We start from the raw sequence: 20,227 nt of genomic DNA, 5'->3' as shown, positions 1-20,227 counted from the left end.
GGAAGTGCATTTTCAGATTTTAACTGATCATGAGGGTACATGAATTTTAAAAAGAAAATGACGAACATTGATAAGCTATTTATTATAAACGCTGCAATATTTCATGAAAAAATAAGAATTGTCATTTTTAATTTCACTGGGACTTTAACAAGTAACAGTCACCTCACTAGGTGTTGTAGATGTAGTGGGCATGAAACTGCCTACGGCTAAAGTGAAATTAATACTACATGCCAATTTATTTGATCTCATTTGTGTCATGTGCCTCAATTTTCTCGGAAGATCACAAATAAGGTAGTGTTTGATGCCATGCACAGAACTCAATAAAATCACTCTTTTAATCATGCATCATGATTAAAGCAATAGTAATCATATAAAACAAAGCCCTTCTTGGATATTAAAATGAATGAATGCACAATTATTTTATTCCTTACATTTGCATTCTTAGGTAAAGCTAAATAATCGTTATATAATCACAGACAGCTTTCCATTCTGGTTAAGGGGCACATTTAGTTACCTTAACATTTGATATGTGCAGGTTTCCTTAATACAAATTTATTCATACACATTCATAAACACATAAATATACAGTAGGCCTATTTTTGTGGTAAATGTCCAAAAAGCCACGATAAATTAAGTCTTTTTTGATGGCATAAGTGTCTAAGTTTTGATAATATTATAATGTAAACTCAAATGAAGGGTGGCCTTTGTCTGAAGCAGGTTTTGTCTCATACCCTTTTCCCTGGTTTTGATAAAACCGTATATTGCATAGCTATGGTAAAACAAACTAATATAGCGAAAAAATATAGTACATTTGTAGTTACAATGGTTTTTCCCTCAAATACCATAGTTACAGTATAATTAGCCTACTGAAGCCATCGCTCATTTTCGTCGATAGTATTTCTCTTCCGAGCTCGCTCACGCTGACGTTGGTGACGTTTAAAACGCAAACGACTCGTTGAATCCTCTTAATGAATCTGACGAAGCGAATCGCGTTATTCTTTTTTCCACATTAAAGCACAAGCAACAACCGGCTAAACGAACAGCCTCGTTTTGAACGATGCATTGAGTCGAATTACTTCAAACGAGCCGATTCTCTCTCTCCATCGTAGCTCCAAACGATACAGTACGAGCGCGCGGGGATGTGAGCGCTGAGGTGCAGCATTCGCTCGAGAGCATCAGAAGCGCAGCATCATCCTAACGAAGCGCAAAGATGGCATTGCGCATTTAAGGCTAGACTTTGGAGAGTACCGTATTCAGGAATATAGGAGCTTCGTTCTTTGCCGAAATTTTAAAGACACGGGACACAAGCCTGGAAATCAAGGGCGGACAGTGGGGGGAATTTGGGGACGGTCATGGCGGGGGTGGGAGCCAGGAGGAGAAAGACGGGGCTCCCGGGGTTCTGTTGGAAAACATGCTATTTCCACATCCTCTTCTGGGTCGTGTCTGTCTGTGGAGAAGAGAGAACGTTTATTGTTGAGGTAGGTGGAGAGATGAGATGCCCACCATGCTCTGCTCCGCTGGCAGCGCGTAAAAGAGTGTTTCATTCAGCGTCAATGTATGGACACATTATAGCGCAGGTTCATCTTTACGCGCATGTTTTGGGTAGATGATGCTTGTTAGAATACATTAAAATGCTGCAGATGTAGGTCAAGTGTTAAATACTGATTTCGAGATGAATATTCACTATATAAACAGGCAATGCTCATTTTCTTTTTCTTTTTTTACAGATTTGTCTAATCGTTTTAAATAGTAGCCAATAAACACATTTGCGATATTACAAAACAGTAATAATATTTATAAAACAAATGTATATTAAGAAATATTATGTATTACGTTGCATTCAAATATATATTTTATTATTTTTATGAAAATGTAGTTCAGGTATTGAGCTGCAGCTGCAACAATAACAATGCAACCCAACCGTCCACATGTCAACCGACGAATTGTTATTCTTTCTCTGCTCCATTTTGCCTTACATTGGGCTCCAGACAGACATTAAGTGTTTGATGTGAGCTCTTCCAGGAAATACAGCACACTGAAGCCATTATCAGGTTGCCAGTAATTGGATAATTTCATTGCGCCACTCACTTCACATGCATCTCCATATTATACCCGGTATATTTTGTGTCTCTGTTGTAGGCAACATGCCTTTACAATGCCATCGTAGATGATGTTGAATGTTTAAGACACACAAACAGGACAAAGAGCTTCAGTTCAGATGTGCCACCAAAATCTTTTTTGTCAAAGACCTTCAAATAAATGTGATTAATGATACTATCCAATCTCTATATAGATTGTATTTATAGCCACATAACGCTTTTGTCTTGATGTAGAGATACTGCTTTTGTGTGTGTTCCAAATATAGGTTCCTCCATTATTGATGTGATAGGCTGGGATGCTTTTGAGTAGAGAGGCAAAGCTCACCAGAACAGTTCTGGATTCAGCTTTGTTGTGGCAGTGGGTTAGTCACTCGAGATCTTGCCATTTTAAATTGTTGTACATTATTGAAACATAAAACATTTCTTTATATCGACAGTAGGTTGATTTAGAACATAATATATACAGTGAACATAAATATATCCAGTTTATATCTAGATGTGTTTATCTTACTCATAACCTTCATCTTTTAGTTGGTTTAGCAGAAAGACACAATAGATGTATGTATTCCGAAAAAGGACCATGGTCATGGTCCATTTCGGTCTCATGCCAGGATGTGTTAACCCCCCCATCCCATCTCTTTGTTTCGTTCATGAGAGTGACCTATAGCAAGTGGCTTTTATGTAAAAGTATGCATAAAATCCTCAGTATGCTTTTACATAATAGCTAAATGCAAATATTGCAATGTATATTACACCATAAAAATAAAAACATTTAAAAAAACATTAAAAAATCAGTAGTTGCATTTGCACAAAACAGTGAACGACCCAGCAGTGAAGACGTGATATTTTTACAGTAACTGAAAAAATAAAGATGAGCTATAGCGAGCTCTGTGACCCAGTTTTTACATTACAATAGACAACCAGATTGGAAAGACAAATACATCTCCAGTCTTTTACCAATTCATGCTCCTTACAGTTTTCAACAATGTTGCTTGCTGGAAATTGAAAATGGAGAAAAAACAGGTTTCAATATCAACATCCCATCAAAACTAATCTCGCCGTGACGATCTCGTTAACTGCAGATTCTGTTCTCAGATCGTAATCTTTTAAGATTACTATATCGGATTTTACTACATTATATAGATTATATCTTCATCTCTCTGGCCACATTCTGCTTCACTAAATTACATTATTAATAGCATCAGTCATCATCACGGAAGCAATGGTGGCTTGCGAGGGGATTTCATTTGTAGTTGTTCACTTCAGTTTGGATGAAGCGAACCGTAAACAACCGTAAAAATATAATCTGGATTACTAGTCTTGATTTCATCGTCCAGCCAGACACATGTTTCTTTATTGGAGCGGGTTGACGATAAGGATCCGGGTGGAGCTCCTAATGAGAAAAATAATAATGGCAGCTGGGGAGGATGATGGTCCTTTTCTTGTGCCAGCTTTTCTGTCTAGTTCTATTCAAACCGGTCGTCTCGGACCATTCTGTTCTACCTCGTGAGTCATGCAGTGAGTAGGCTACAGTTTATACTCGCATTGGATTGTTGCCTCATAGCTGACTTAAAAATATTTTTTCTTACTGTATTGCCCCGGCACAGCAAAAAAAAAGACTTGTTAATATTTAACTCTTTTATATTTTTCGTATGCCACGAATATTGATTTTGGCAGAGATGAAAAGTTTCTGCAGAAGACAGTCTTTGATAAGAATTTAAATAGACCTTCTCTTTAATGTATTTTTTCCAGCAGTGTAATAATGCTTTAGAAGACAATATGTGGAGAAAACAGATTTAGATTAGTGATTAAATCAAATCCGATCATAATTTGTAATCTACATGCATTTTGTGTGTGGCAGTGATGTATGTTGCCTGATCCTGTTCTTTGTAAAATCACCTTGTCATTTACTTATAAACCCTAGAAGTATTTTGGTTAAAGTATGACACTTGCTTGTTAAGAATATACTGTAAGTTCAAATGAGACTTTTTAAATAATGTTATTTGAGTGCTGTTTTAGTTTTTTTTTTCAGCGAACTGTCATAAATGTTTCATCGACAAGGTGTGAATGACGGTGATATGCTTGTAGCAGGCCATATGACACCTGCTTTAATGGATGACAGCTGTTGGCTGTTATCTTCATAGGCCATAGAGAAGGTTGATGCTTCAAAGTCTTTATTAGGACATGTTCATCAAACTATAGCAAGCTGTAATTTCATTATTGCAAAGTGTTCAACTCCGACTATTAGTTTTCTAAGTGCTCAGACTTACAGTTAACAATCCCTCAATACATATTTGGTGCCCGATAGCACAACCCCTACACCCCCCTCCCCAGAAAAACAAAGTCATCTTAGTATTGGCTTTTACATGGGCTAATACTGACATTTTATTTAGAAAATGGCATGTTAAATTGTAGTATTTTGATATTAACGCATATTGCTTCTCACATTGTAGGAGTGCACCTTCAAAAAAAAAAGGAGAAAAAATGTACCCAATCTGTCACTGAGGTGGTACCCTCTTCCTAAAGATTGCGTATTAGTACCTAAATGGAACAAGTCAGGACCTTTTTAAATGGTACTGTCCCTGGGACGGTCATTTTTTGACCGTTATTTCCGACAGGGTGCATCTAATGTTAGTGTACCATGATGGCAGAGAATTCAAAACAGAGTATTTCTGGGGTTCTTATAAGCCCAAGTACTGACCTATTTTCCCATTTGCTTTGTTTCTGTAACCATTAGCTTTCTTCAATACCGTCATTCTCATGATGGACTGCTAATAGAAGCCATAGTGGAGCTTTCTGGTCATTTGGTGGTTTTGCTAGATTAGCCCGCACAGTCGTGCAGAATTTCAAATCTGATTCAGTGCTTTCCCCGAACCATCGATTGATTTCTCCTTCCATGTCTGGGCCCCTGGAGATGTGAAACCTATTCACCTGTGAGTTCTAGCGTCTGGGAAGTTGCACCCGGTGTGTTTAGACTGCTCTCTCCATCTGAGAGTTTCATTTCACAGCCAACAATTTGTTGGATTTGAATATAAACGTTCAATGGTCGTATACTGTATGTATATGTGACCGAAAAAAAAGAAAAAAAGATGATTTTCGTGATTTACTTACCCGCATGTCATTCCAAACCTGTACGACTTTCTTTTGTCTTCAGAACACAAAGGAGGTGTTTTGAAGAACGTTGGTAACCAAACAACATTGGACCCTATTGACTTCCATTGTATGGACACAAAAGAACCAAACATTTCTCAAAATATTTTACATATTTTACATCATCATTATAGATTTAAATGCTAAATCTGTTGCGACTGTTGGTTAGCAGGCTTAAGGGTCGTTCTACATTTATACATTCAATGACTGACATCTTTGTTTATCATGATTGTATAAAGCCTCTGTGTCTGTTGAAGGATCTTATGCATACCATGTACTGTATATGAATATATATCATATCAAACTACCATCTGCATTACAGTCTTTGGCTGTGTAGATATAAATATCATATTGGCCTAATTTTGCATCTCTGACGGTAAAGCCTTGTAAAAACATCTTCAAAGCCTCTGGAGTGTGCTGAGCAAGTCCTTCAGTCAGTCCCCAGTGGATTTGTGCTGAACGCTGTGAAGAAATCTGTTGTTTTGTTGTTTTATTTTAAACCTTGTTTTTTTGCTCTCTGATGCATTAGCGTATTTATCGTTATATCTTTAAAAATCACACACAACGGTAAATGAAACTGTTATAATGGCCCATTAGATAAATGTGTTACAAACAAAATAATAAACAGGGTCCGGATTCACGAAACTGTTCTTAGGACAAAATATAAGATTGTTCTTTAGATAAATTATAGGAAGTTCGTAAGAATGTTCGTAAGTGTAAACATTTCTTAAAACGTTCTCAGATATATCTCACTGTGATGTCATACACTGTCATATGCTGCACAAAGTCAAACGCATGCTTACGTCGGGCACCTTCTATTAGCATACCGCTGACAGTACAATAATAAATCAATGAGAGAGATTAATTTTTTGATTTTTTTTGTTGGAAAATCATCTTTCTAAATGGGAGCGCTTTGTTTTTTGCTAACTTTCCGCCAAGGGCCAAGGCTCAAACGTCACGGTTCGCTACTGTGTTTATCTATACAATAAACTTTATGTCTGCACAAGCACATCGCATTCTTATATAGCCCATATAGATTAGCATGTGATGTGTTAAACGGCATTTACGATCGCATGATATAGCTAATATGTTAGCAAGCGTTAAAATATATACTTATTATAATACTTTTTGCGTTACTACAGCATAATACTTGTGACCCTCATCATTTCGAGTCACTTTGTCCCAGAATAACGTAAAAAGCTCTCAGTTTTTTAAATAATGAAAGCTAAAGTAAGGGAGCTAGATTTTCTTCTTGAGAATGTTTTGTGAATCCGGCCCCAGATGGTGTTAAACATGTTTATTCTAATCAGTTTCAGTAATTGAGTCATGATCCTCAAAACAATTTTAAGACTTTCTCAACAAACTTTTCATATGAATAAAGTAGAGATGAACCTATACCAAATTTCTCCCCCGATACCTTATTATTGAGTGATATGTGCCGAGACCAATTCTGAAGATTAAATGTTATTCATTCATATAATGACTATTCATATTGAAAATCAGGTTGGTGATGTTTTTTAACATTTTCTATATATAGAGCAGAGCACAAATTCAATGCATTTTCGATAGCCGATTGTGTGAAAAAATTAATCGACCGATACAGATTAAAGGCCGACATATCGGTGCATCTCTTGTACAAAGTTTTTGTATTGTAGGTATGGTGAATACTGCAGCTTTCATTTTACATCCAAATGTACAAACCTGCATGTGTGCTTGAAACACATTTCATATACATACCAATGAAAGATCACGCTGGGTGAGATAAAAGCAGTTCTCTTTGACTCTGGGATCTAAATAAGGATGGATGACACAGTCTCCTCATATAAAAGTCTAATTTGGCCTGAATGTGTCTCCTTAAGATGCCACATGCTGAGGGAGAAATTAAACGTACGAGGAATTTATTTACACAAATATTGTAAAAACTGTCATTTTATCACCCTCATGTCATTGCAAATCTGTATGACTTACTTTCTTCTGCAGAACACAAAAGAAGATCTTTTGAAGAACGTTGGTAACCAAACCACATTGGTCCCCATTGACTTCCATTGTACGGACACAAAACCACAGAGCCATTTCTCAAAATATCTTCTTTTGTGTTCCACCCAAGAGTCATATAAATGTCATGAGGGAGAATAAATGATGACAGAAGTGTTATTTTGGGGTGAACCATCCCTTTAAGTGCACTCTTTAAAACAAAACTTCACATCCTGTTGACATGTTGTTTATCTGTGAAATGCTTGGAATTTTTATAATGCTTGTTGTTCCCGGTGGCTACCTTTGGTTACTCGTATCAGCTGCAAAGCAAACAATGAATTTGGGAAAGTCACGGTCATGTTATGATGCTAATCGTTGTGGTTTTGGAAGCGTTTGATCTGTGTTCTTTTGTCTGGCTATAAAGGATACAGGCACAAACAGCATCTCTCCTGTGAGTCTTTGTGCGAGCGCCTCTCCTTCATTCCCCTCCCCCACTCCAGCATCTACTGTACGCTCTCGTTTTCTGCCTCTCTCCATCGCCCTCCCTGTCTTTCTCCGTCTTGCTCTGTTTGTCTCACTGCGACTGTCTTTTGTGTCTCTTTTATTTGCTGCATATCTGGTTATTTCCTAGACGTCGTGTTGTTGTTCTTATTTTGGGTGAAATGATGGTAAAAGATAGGGACATATTTGATCCAGACTTGATCCTTGTTCTACCTACCATTGTATGTTCAAGCACCGCTGCGTGTTGTGTGTATATATTTTGACAGAGCATAGGAAACTTTATGTGACTCTTTATTCTGTGGAACACAAAAGAAGATATTTTGAGAAATGTCTCGGCGGTTTTGTATGGAAGCCAATGGGTGGTCGCTGTTGTTTGTTGACCAACGTTCTTCAAAATATCTTCTTTTGTGTTCTGCAGAAGAAAGAAATCATACAGGTTTGACATGATACGAGGGTGAGTAAATGATTAAATAATTCTCATTTTTGGCTAAACTATCCATATGATCAGGGCTGCTCTATTATAACAAAAATCATAATCCCGATTATTTCGGCCAATATTGAGATCCTGATTATTTAACACGATTACTCATTAACTTTTGAAACAACATAGAAAAATAAAAAACTTGGCTATCAAACTGTAAATTCAACTGAAAAATAAATGTGAAGAAATAGCACAGCTGAACCGCTGTAAAGGAAAGGGGTGCGCTGTGGATTTATATCACAAGAAAAGAGAGGATTCTTGCAGCACAATAATCGTTTTACCTCGATTATTTTGTCTTTGTAATCGCTGAAGGCCAAAATTGACGATTACGATTCAATTTCGATCAATTGCACAGCCCTACCTTTTATAGAACAATCCAAATAGAACAGGTAAATAACACAAGCCCGAGTCAGACGTCCACTTTTCGTTGACTATATCCAGACATTTATTGATTTCAGTGATGATGTGAAATGAGAAACACAAAACACAAAAAGCCATGCAGCACCTGATCGATGCTTACAAAATACACACTGTCTGCACGAAGGCAGGCTTAACATATTCTATAACACACCACATCACATGATCAGAGCATCTTGTATTTCAACCGGCCAATCGGCTGTGATCACAATCTTTAGTGCCAGCAATAATTTTAAAATACCAGGTTTGTGTATGCTCGGTAATGCACGTTACATGATTTTAATGGCAGATTATAAAGAAATATTTAAACTACTATACTAATATTTATATATATAAACAGTCATTTCATACTGTATGTTCTCCATGTTTTGAAACACACTAGTACTGAAGCTATTGTATGCAGGTTCAATATTCAATTTTAAATGCATTTGGCAGATGTTTTATGCATATTAAATATACAGTGTAATTGAGTATTTATCAAATTCATGGACTGCTTGGGAAATGAACCCATGACCTTGGTGCCGCTTGGCCAATTGAGCTGCAGGAGCACTAAATGTTATGAGTGACATCTTTCTTACATTTTAGAAACTACTGTAGATTGATGGTTGATTTGATCTGTCAGCACTCAGCAGAGAGTCGGGTTGTTTATTTGATGTATAACATGTGAAACCTTGCCCAGATTACATTACAGCAGATATCAAGATGAGGTAATAATCGGGCGCTATTTGAGATCTGGACAGGCTCGTGGGAAAAGATTGTGCTGTTTCAGCAGGGCTGTCCAATGTAATTGGACTCAAGCAGACTTCTAAACCTCTTTTTGTGTATACATTTTACGTAGCATGTCATTGTGGGTGCCATAAGCATTATGCCAAATCCAACAGATGATATTGTGTAAAGACTTAAAGGTCCAGTGTATGAAATTTAGCGGCATCTAGCTGTAAGGTTACGAATTGCAACCAATGGCTCACTCCACCCCTTCTCCTTTTTGAAACACTAAGGAGGCTGACACAGGACAAAGATGTCGTCACGTTTTCGCTTTGACGAAGGAGATAACGTACGTGGTCTGTATGTCCGTTTAGGGCTCCTGTAACAACATGGCGAATTCCATGCAAGGTGGCCTGCGGTGCATGTATGTAGATAGAAATAGCTCATTCTAAGGTAATAAAAACATAACGCTTCATTATGTAAGGTCTTTATACACCTAGTTATGTATATTATATTGCATTTCTCTCAATAGATCCTCCAAAAAATGACACACAGCAAATTTAAAGGAAAGAATCCCTCACAGTTTAAATAGTATATATATATATATATTCTATAAAAGAATATAAGTGTATGCTTATTTACTATAAATCACAATCACTAGGGTGAGTTTCTAAACACAAAGAAGCCCAAAACCGTCAGCTCTGTCTTTGTTTTGGCAGCAAAGATCGTCTTAACAAACGTTACTGGATGCTGCTCGTGAGGTAGAATATCATCGCTTTGTGCCACCTGGCAGGGAAAGGATTTCAAGTTTCAGGAACAGCTGTGCAAAGAAAGAAGTCCTGAGCTATTTGTGGTAATGAATACTAGTTTACTGTTTACTGAATATAGTACATCATGTGTACCGTATACAGTATAATTGTACTGTACTTTTAAAAGCAACATTTTGAGTATGTTTGTTTTATTCTTTTACGGAATTATTCACGGTATTTTTTTATTGGCTCAGTTAAAGTTTTGTAAATTTCACAAATGCCTGTTGAAAAGACAAGTGAAAAATGTATAAAACCTCAAGTCAATAATAAAAATGTTTAGATGTTACCAGTCACTAGGAAGTTTTGAGTTGGGCTCAGTGTTTTTACTGAAAAAATATCATGTTAGTATTTCAGCAAGCAGCTACAGTATAAAAAATGTCTAGATCTCATTTTTAAAATATCTGATCTGTAGCTCAAATTAAAGCTAAGTTCAATCACGGAAGTGAAGAAAGAGTTGTTTTTTCAGGTTTGTTATTATGTCCATACATTTTTATAAATAAATATACAGGTCTGGGATTTTAATGTCATTTATTTATTTATATTTTTTACTTTTTCCTCACAATTGAGTTTTGAACTCGCAAATGAGGGAAAACTGTAAAACTGCTGTTGTTTAAAATAATATGCAAAGGAAAGCCAAGTCCTCTGTTTGTTGATCACTTTGTTTTATGTACCTTATTAGTATTCTAAAGTATTTAGACGAAAACGAAATACGTTACAGATTACTTTTTAAAGCATGCATTTTGTAATCTGTAATGAAATACATTTTAAAAGTTACCTTCCCAGCCCTGCAAATATATAATGACATATATTTTAATATAATAAAATATATGATATACATTTGATATATAAATATATAAAAATGTAGAGGCCAGGATCATATTTAACCTTTGAATGTTAAATTATTACTGTAGAGTTCATCGTTAAAGGTTTAAAGGGATAGTTCACCCAAAATGAAAATTATTTTATCATTTATTTAGGCAATTCCAAACCTGTATGACTTTCTTTCTTTCTTCTTCAGAACACAAAAGAATATATTTGGAAGAATGTTGACATGGTTTTGTTTCCATATAATAGAAGTGAATGGTGACCAACAGTTTTTGTTAACCACCATTCTTCAAAATATCTTCTGTTGTGTTCTGCAGAAGAAAGAAAGTCATACAGGTTTGAAATCACAAGGGGGTGAGTAAAAAATGACAGAATTTTAATTTCAAGATGAAATATCCCTTTAATAGCTGCTGTTACTCATAATACTCTTTCTCATTCTTTATGAAGTCAATGCAAGGTTAATTAAAAAAACAGTTCACGACAACATCTGATCGCTTAGATTCGCAGACAAATGTGAATGTCAGACTTTAAACTGAATTGCAATGAAGTGCCAGATCAAAAATAGACCTGAGGCTGAACAAAGCTTATTACTCATGGAGCTGTACTGTCTCCCTCTTTTGTGTTCTTCAGATGTCAGATTTTTCAAAGTCTCTACCCATCCTCTTTCTCCGATCGGATGAGATGTGTATTGTTAGAGCTAGCGTTGGTTTCAGAATTCGCTGTATGCCATCCTATAATGATACCAATGCACCAGTAACAGCGTTGGTGAATTATTTAATGGCTACGATTTCCCAGGAGGCCGTGCAGCGCTGCTGTTACCATGGAGGCTGAGCCAGTTGTGTCAAAGAAGAGTCTGTGCTTTTCAGAAGTTGCTTTTCAGCATTTTGAATGAATATGCAAAATGATGGTACCATTATAGACTCGATAATAGATGCACATTGATAGACAAAGATGGTTTAGAATTAGTGAACGAGCTGTAAATGCTTTTATATTTTAACATTTAAATACATCTTCGCATATTTTCTTGTTTCTGTTGGTTTATTTGTATTAGTCACTTGACCTAAATGTTATTTTTGGTAATGTTCGTTGTTATGAATTAACTGTATGTATTACAGGTCCTATTAAGAAAGAACAAATTTTTATTTGAATAAACTTACAGGTCAACCTCTCAGGTACAGTGTATTGATCGATTTCGGTAGATTTCATGCAGTGACCCAAGCGTTTCTGATGGGTCTCGCTTCACGCTGTAAAGAAAAAGGCCAGCAACTCCAGTAAAATATTCATGTTGAAAATGGACCCCAAGTCATGAGCTCAATTAAAGAGCTCCTCTCCTCGTGTGCTCCGCTTTGAAATGAGGGCTTTGCTTACTGCTTCTCCGCTGTGCCGGTCCGTAGGGAGAGATGAAAGCCGAGAACACTGAGATGATGGGAATGAGGGTTGGAACGTTCTATATAAGTTCGTTCGAGTTTATTTTTATGTTCTTAAACGCGTACAGATCAAGGAGCATGAGCTAAGCAACTGAGAGAACCAATAGTGTATGCATTAGGTGGATGAGCTAGAAGTGTGTGACTCCCCTTGTTCTTTTATTAAGATGTCTAAGCTGTTTTTTGTCATGATATATAGCCGCGGAAACCATTTTAACATTATTTTTAGTATTTCTGAATTTACTATTTGTAGGTATGTGTTTAGGTAAAATGATACATTTTGTTACATTCTGTGAACTATTAACACTATTTCTCCCAAATTTCAAATTAAAATATTGTTTCTATCTGCGTTTATTTGCAGAAGATGAAAACTGGAGAAACAGGTCATCATTTACTCACCCTCTTGTCATTTCAAACCTGTATGATTTTCTTTCTTCCGCAGAACACAAAAGAAGATTTTCGAAGAAAGTTGTTAACAGCCCCCCATTCACGTGCATTGGTTACAATAGAAGTGAATGGGGGCTGTGTGTTCCGTTACCGACATTTTTCAAAATATCTTCTTTTGTGTTCTGCGGAAGGAAGGAAGTCATACAGGTTTGAAACGACAAGAGGAGTGTAAATGATGACAGAATTATGAACAGTAATATTTGTGGATGTATTTAGGAAAAGTTCAAAATGATTTTTTATGTGATATCACAGTTTTCATGTGTTATGTCACACTGTCAGTCTTTCACATTGCTGTTGGAGGACTTTATGTCATTCCTGAGGTTTGATTTAGTTGAAATTCAACACACACCGGACTGGAATGGCCACAAGACATTAGAAATGCTGATTAAAGGAAAATTTGGAATGGTCTCATAATATTACTGTACATATTGTATGTTACAAACAGAAATGCATGTAGAATTGACTGATATAATAAATCCATACCTACTGTATGTGATATATTCATTCTAAAAATTCATTCTATTATTCATACATTCTAAAATGAGCTTTGTGCCTCTTCATGAGAACTTCTCTCTTCATCTCTTCTCAGACATGGCTAAAGAACTATGGCTACCTGCTCCCTCATGACATCCGAACATCGGACCTGCGATCGGAGAAAGCCATGCAGTCGGCGGTCGCTGCCATGCAGCGGTTTTATGGCATTCCAGTGACAGGAGTCCTTGACCAAACCACCATCGAGTAAGTAACTCTCTCTGTATATGACAAGTGTTTGTAGATTGGTGTAAAAATGATGTCCATATATGTTAAATTTCAAGTTATTGGTGATGATATTGTGTTTTTGAGACTGCATGCTTCATGTAGTTTTTACTACTGTCACAAAAAGTATACTGTATTTATATAGCATACATCGTACGATAGTATATTAATAAAAACATGCAGCACTTTAACGTTGTACTAAATATTACTGTTACCTCAAAATTATTTGATATATCAATAGAGTTTTGAATAAAGGCCCTGCGCGTAAGTGACTTGCATACCTTTATTTTTTATTCTACACGCTAGTAAAAGCTAGCTAATGTTAAGCTGATGTTTTCTATTAATTTATATGAAAACCGCATATCAAGGTGAACTGTGGGATTTGTTGTCTCTCATTGTTATCATCTCTTTAAGGTGGATGAGAAAACCTCGCTGTGGTGTTCCCGACCATCCTCACATCAGCCGCCGCAGGAGAAATAAACGCTACGCCCTCACCGGACAAAAATGGAGGGACAAAAAGATTACGTACAGGTAAAGTGCGCATCTAGATAGATAGAGTTACTGAATGCTTTACTTGATTGTGTGAGGCAGAAGATCCTTCAAAAACTACATTTACTCATTATAGATCAATGAGGATTGTAGGCTATCACAGGGAGGCAGTCCAAAAACTCCATATGCCTGTAACTAACTGCACCTCGCGTGATTTGATTATCTGTAATGGAGGGCCCATTAGGCGTCTGGCTGAAGCTATCTTGTTGAGTATTATCTTCCCTTTATTCTTTAAAGGAGAAGAGCGGTTTCAGCAAAGCTGACAGTGCCAAACGGAACTGCAATCTCTTTGTTTAAACATTCAGACATAACAGCATCAATATTTTTGTGTTTATATTTGGTACAGCTCATTATTTTGGTGCACATTACGTTCACACATGTATGTTTCAAAATATATGCAAATTATGCGATCTTTCCAATCTTAAAGCTCCAATGTGTACATCATTTTTTTTGGAGGATCTTTTGATAAAATGCAATACATAACTATGTCTTCAGAGGTGTATAAAGACCTTACGTAATGAAGCGTTATGTGTTTATTATCTTAGAATGAGCTATTTCTATCTACGTACACCGCAGGTCCCCTTACATGGAATTCACCATGTTGTTTATACAGTAGCCCTAAACGGACAAACTGCTCTACAGAACACGTTTCGTAAATACGTTATCTCCATCGGCAAAGAAGAGAAAACGTGATGTCATCTTAGTCCTGTGTCAGCCACCGTAGTGCTTCGAAAGGGAGGGGTGGATAAGTCGTTGGTTGCAATTCGCCATATTCACCAATAGATATCGCTCAATTTCATACACTGGACCTTTAAAGGGAGTTAAAAATGCTTTTGTTTTTCGGCTGAGAGAGAAAAAGAAAGTAGGAGATTGTGGCATATATTAATATAAATAATCTACATATTATATAAAATATATTTTAGATAATAAAATAATGTTGGGCAGAGTTCAGTTGTTCACGGTTGCAGCTTCTAATTTGCTGCATTAATATAAAACAAACAAAGAAAAAAGTCAAACAAAGAAAATTAATTTTATTTCTCTTCATATTAGTCGTTTTCAAAATCAAACGAATTTTGACTGTTTGTCAAGTTAGGGCCTTGAAGTCCAAAATAAAAGGATTCTGGGATGTTTTATACTCACAGTTCATTCCTATTGGCCTACACATTAAATCGTTTTGATAATATGCAAACATTGTTTTGCTTTGGTCCTTTTTCAGGCTTTATTAATTCTAGCTATCATCTGATGTAGGGTTGTGTCTGGTTTACAGTCGCTGGTTAATTAAACGTGATTTTCGCACTTGCGTGTGCCTGCAGTTCTATGTCATATGCGGCCATCTGTTTGTGCCTTTAGTGTTTGGCCTGGTTTAACTTTTTGCCCCATATTCAAGGAAATTTTTGATGCAGATTAATTCTTATGTAACAACACAACAGTGCGCATTCAACTGCATTCAATTCGGTTTACTGGTGAGCTAATTCATACGTATCAATGCAACTGTAACGGCTGTTGTCATAGAGAAGTGTGTTTACAGCAGAAACTATCAAGCCTTGCTGTGTAAGAAATGAATTATAAATGTTCATGTTCATGTAGGTATATTAAAGGTGTTTCATGTCTATATACTGCTGTGGATACTTGGCTCGATGGTTCATCAGAAATGCATTTAATCTTTCATTCATATTCTCTCTCCTCTTCTTGTTTCCAGCATACATAATTTCACCCCCAAGGTGGGTGAGAAAGACACTCAGAGGGCGATTCGTCAGGCCTTTGACGTCTGGCAAACCGTGACCCCGTTGACCTTTCAGGAAGTGGCTTATTCTGAGATCAAAAATGAGGGTAAAGAGGCCGATATCATGATCTTCTTTGCCTCCGGTTTCCATGGTGACAGTTCCCCATTCGACGGAGAGGGAGGTTTTTTAGCTCACGCATACTTCCCCGGTCCCGGGATTGGCGGAGACACACACTTTGACTCAGATGAGCCCTGGACGCTGGGAAATGCCAATCATGATGGTGAGTGTGATGCTTTTATGATCAAATTAGGATGTGTTGTGACTTTTGACAATCACCTCATTTTTTATTTAAACCGCAATCTGTGACTTTACCTGGTTAAAAAGAATGATTGAACAAGTACATAAAACATTTGTGTTCAAATTTGTCAACTTACCTAAATATGATTCACAACGGTGTGAACTTACAATAATGTTTTAAAAGTTGAGCCGTCTGGTGCAATTTCACGGAAAATGTCAGTTTGAGATCATTTGACATCAACCCACGTAAAGATACGTGTGTAAATTAACCTGCAATTTTATGTTTCAAACAGAGATGGTGATAGAGAGGCAAAAGTTACAGATCGCAACTCTGATTTTTTAGATGATTTTAGTTTTCAACAGCATTTCTCAGAAATAGTTTCACCTTTAATGTTGAATATATGTGATGAATGTTATTTTAGCCATAGATGAGATTTCTGTAGCTTTTTAAGAATAAATAAAATTAATAAAAGGGATAGTTCACCCAAAAATTTAAGTTCCGTCATCATTTACTCACCCTCATGTAATTTCATACCGGTATAAATTACTTTGTTCTGATGAACACAGAGAAAGATATTTGGAAGAATGTTAGTAATTTTCAGTTCCGGGACATCATTGACTACCATGGTAGGATAAATTAAATGGAAGTCAAAGGTGCCCCAGAACTGTTTATTTCCCTAAATTCTTCAAAATATCTAATTTTGTGTTCAACAGAACATAAAAACTACAATATTATGGTAGTGGATGATGTCCTAGAACTGAAAATTGCTAACATTCTTCCAAATATCGTTCATTGGAACAAAGAAATTGATACAGGTTTAAAACAACCTGAGGGTGAGTAAAAGATAACTTTAATGCACTGTAAAAAAAAAAAAAAAAAAAAAACGAAAAAAGCTAAAATAAAAGAGAAAAACAACAATTTTTTTCAACGTAAAATTACATGCTTTTTCTTGTAAATTTGCAGTCTTTTTCAGTAGTTTGACGATTTTTTTCCACATTTCAAAATATGTGAAAAATCTGTAAAATACCAGGAAAAGTTATTTTACAGTGTATGTGATGGGTTTGGTTGGTATAGGTTTTTGATTGAAAATAGATTTTTTTAGAAATTTCTAAAAAAAGAAATGAGGAAACAGTAAGATACTGTATAAGCAAATCTGTTGGGATTCAGATCTCTGGTGGTTAACCAGAGCAGAGCTGAGGAACATCTGTACCGCAGGGGAAATAAAAAGGAAGCTGAGAGCTTCGGATGTTTTTTCGCCAGCATCAGCCCTGTTTGCGCTGTGCATATTTACCCTGTTATCTTTGCCCGGGTGCTGCATTGTCAGCAGTTTTAGTGCACGCTTTATAGATCACAGAATCTGTACCCACTACACGTACACACACACATTTCACGTACAAGTCTACACATTTATCTCTATACACCATATCTACCCTAGTGTATACAGATCAAAAGTAACCGCTTTACCTCTCACAGCAATATCTGTATTTATGATGCCGGGCTGTGTATTTCATTTATTTCAAATGATATCACAGGAGTGCGCTGAGCTCATAATACATTGTTGGTTATTTTGAAAGAGACAAAGAATAAATTAGACGGGTAAATTGAAAAGAAATAGTGCACGATGGGAGATGAAGAGGGCAAGGCGTAGAAAGGAAATACAAAGGAAAGCAGCCTGTAAACTAGATGTACTCGAGACTTAGAAATCAGGGTATTTTTGTGATCCGAGGGATTGGGTCACATCTCTGTTTACAAAGACATGAACATGTGAGACTCAACTGAGTCATGCTCTGGTAATAGCTCAGATTCACAACCAATGCACATGATGTTCTTTTGCATGTACGCTGGGTTCTCGGTACAAGCAGTGATTTTCACATGCAGTTTACTCAGAGTTGTTTTGCTTTGGAGAAAAAGTTGGGATAATGGATGCACAATTGTTAGTATTCACCCCTTACGTGCCTTTTATATTTTATGTTGATTATTGGCTTCTATGCATATGCAAATGAGGACAGGAATGGTTCAAACAAAACTGCAAATTCTCTTATAGTGCAGTATACTGTATGTCCTCCCTGGGGATCGAACCCATGACCTTTATGTTGCTAACCCAGCTTTACAAATGAAGCTACTGGAACACTGCATTCCAGTTCCAGCCTTTAATAACAGAGTGAACGTTTTATTCTCCGCTGATTAAGCGTTTAATGGTCTTACAGTATATGAGAGCCATTATCATTCTGATCTGCTTTTAACAAAATGCACTAATTTACACATGAAATATACAGAGCCTCAGGCCTTGCGTATGAAATTCAGCTGCTTCCATCATTCTGTTCACACATGGCAGACTATGTTGGTTGGAATTACATTAACTGATTTATTCATGAACGCACAGTGTACTCCAAATGGATTGAACTGTGCAGTTGACCTTTAACCTTTATTTTACAGGCAATGACCTTTTTCTCGTGGCGGTACATGAGTTAGGACATGCTTTGGGTCTGGAACATTCTAATGACCCCAGTGCCATCATGGCCCCCTTTTACCAGTACATGGACACGCACAACTTCAAACTGCCTCTGGACGATCTTCAGGGCATCCAGAAAATCTATGGTACAGTTGTATTATTATCGTTTTTTATTATTATTTTATTAGCTTGAATCCAATATTATTATATTATAGGGACTAAAATTATGGATGATGATAATGTAAAATAAATGACGCTAGAGAGTAGATTCAAACGCTTGCATGCATGTTTGTGCTCTGTGAAGATGTAAACACAGTTTACTATTTCTTACTATCAACAGATTTGTGTCAAAATGTCATATAGATGCATTAGACCTTGCACTGTAAATGCAAGCTAATATTGATTGATATTAATCATACAAGAATATTGACAGGAAAACCACTCGCTGCTCTTAATTCTTCATTTTTATTGCTGACAGTTTGCTTAAGAAATTATTTAAAACATGAAGCAGTGTTTACGGATTAAGGAGATAGTTCAACCGAAAATTTTAATTCTGTTATCATTTACTGAACACAAAAGAAGATATTTTGAAGAAAGTCGGTAACTGAACAGTGCCGGCTCCCATTCACTCCTGTTGTATGGAAACAAAACCAATAGAAGTGAATGAGTACCACCGTTGTTCATTTACCAACATTCTTCAAAATATCTTCTTTTGTGTTCTGTGAAAGAAAGTCATACAGGTTTGAAATGACAAGAGGAGAGTAAATGATGACAGAATTTTCATTTTTCGGTGAACAATCCCTTTAAGGATCATGTGTTTTTGCAGGTATACCCACAGCCATGCTGGAGCCCACCCGTCCTCTTCCTACACTACCTGCACGCCGAACACACTCCACCTCAGACAGAAAACATGACCGGCAGTCCCGGCCCGCTCGTCCACCCTCCGGAGACCGCCCATCCTCCGGTAACGGCAAACCCAATATCTGTGACGGCAATTTCAACACGGTGGCCTTCTTTCGGCGGGAGATGTTTGTTTTTAAGGTGAATTGCTGTGTTTTACTGTAACTTTTGATAGTAAAAGTGTTATCAACAAAGGTTTTACTTAAAGATTAGTCTGCTGTGAAGTTTTATATTGTATTGCTTTTTACAAAGAATATTCAAATGTCTCACAAAGTATGTCTAATATTTTAATTAAACTATGTGAAAGGTAAATCGGGTCTGGCATCTCAGAGACCACATGAACAACTTTAAAGATATCATTTTAATATGTCTGCTTGACAGAAAAAAAAACGGATAAACTTGATCCAGATAATCGTTTTTTCATCATAGGATCGCTGGTTCTGGCGTTTGCGAAACAACAAGGTACAGGAAGGCTATCCCATGCTCATCGAGCAGTTCTGGAAGGGTCTTCCTCCCCGCATTGACGCTGCTTACGAGAGATCCGACGGCAAGTTTGTGTTCTTTAAAGGTGAGACGACTTCTCTCTGCAGTATATTTATTTATACCTTTTCTCCAAAGCGAATTCAAGCATACATTTTCAGTTTTGTGTTAAATGCGATTCAAACCCTTTAAAGGGATAGCCTGACTACATCAGACTGTATAAAATATGGACGTAG

The 20,227-nt window shown here is 36.7% G+C and overlaps 1 protein-coding gene across 1 annotated transcript in view; it reads left to right on the top strand.

Moving 5' to 3' along the window:
• Positions 1-1,117: 1,117 nt before the first annotated feature.
• The window catches only part of mmp24 (matrix metallopeptidase 24), a 31,297-nt gene continuing 12,187 nt past the window's right edge, over positions 1,118-20,227 (top strand). The window contains exons 1-7 of the mRNA XM_057337804.1: positions 1,118-1,478; positions 13,422-13,570; positions 14,003-14,119; positions 15,837-16,141; positions 18,596-18,757; positions 19,438-19,652; positions 19,941-20,079. Of these exons, the coding sequence (XP_057193787.1) occupies positions 1,353-1,478; positions 13,422-13,570; positions 14,003-14,119; positions 15,837-16,141; positions 18,596-18,757; positions 19,438-19,652; positions 19,941-20,079 (1,213 nt within the window). The 5' untranslated portion in view covers positions 1,118-1,352. The remainder of the gene's footprint in view (positions 1,479-13,421; positions 13,571-14,002; positions 14,120-15,836; positions 16,142-18,595; positions 18,758-19,437; positions 19,653-19,940; positions 20,080-20,227) is intronic.

The sequence above is a fragment of the Triplophysa rosa genome, linkage group LG7, assembly GCF_024868665.1.
Source record: "Triplophysa rosa linkage group LG7, Trosa_1v2, whole genome shotgun sequence".
NCBI classification, from domain to species: domain Eukaryota; kingdom Metazoa; phylum Chordata; class Actinopteri; order Cypriniformes; family Nemacheilidae; genus Triplophysa; species Triplophysa rosa.
The sequence above is the reverse complement of the archived record's forward strand: the minus strand, read 5'-3'. Positions and strand labels throughout refer to the sequence as shown.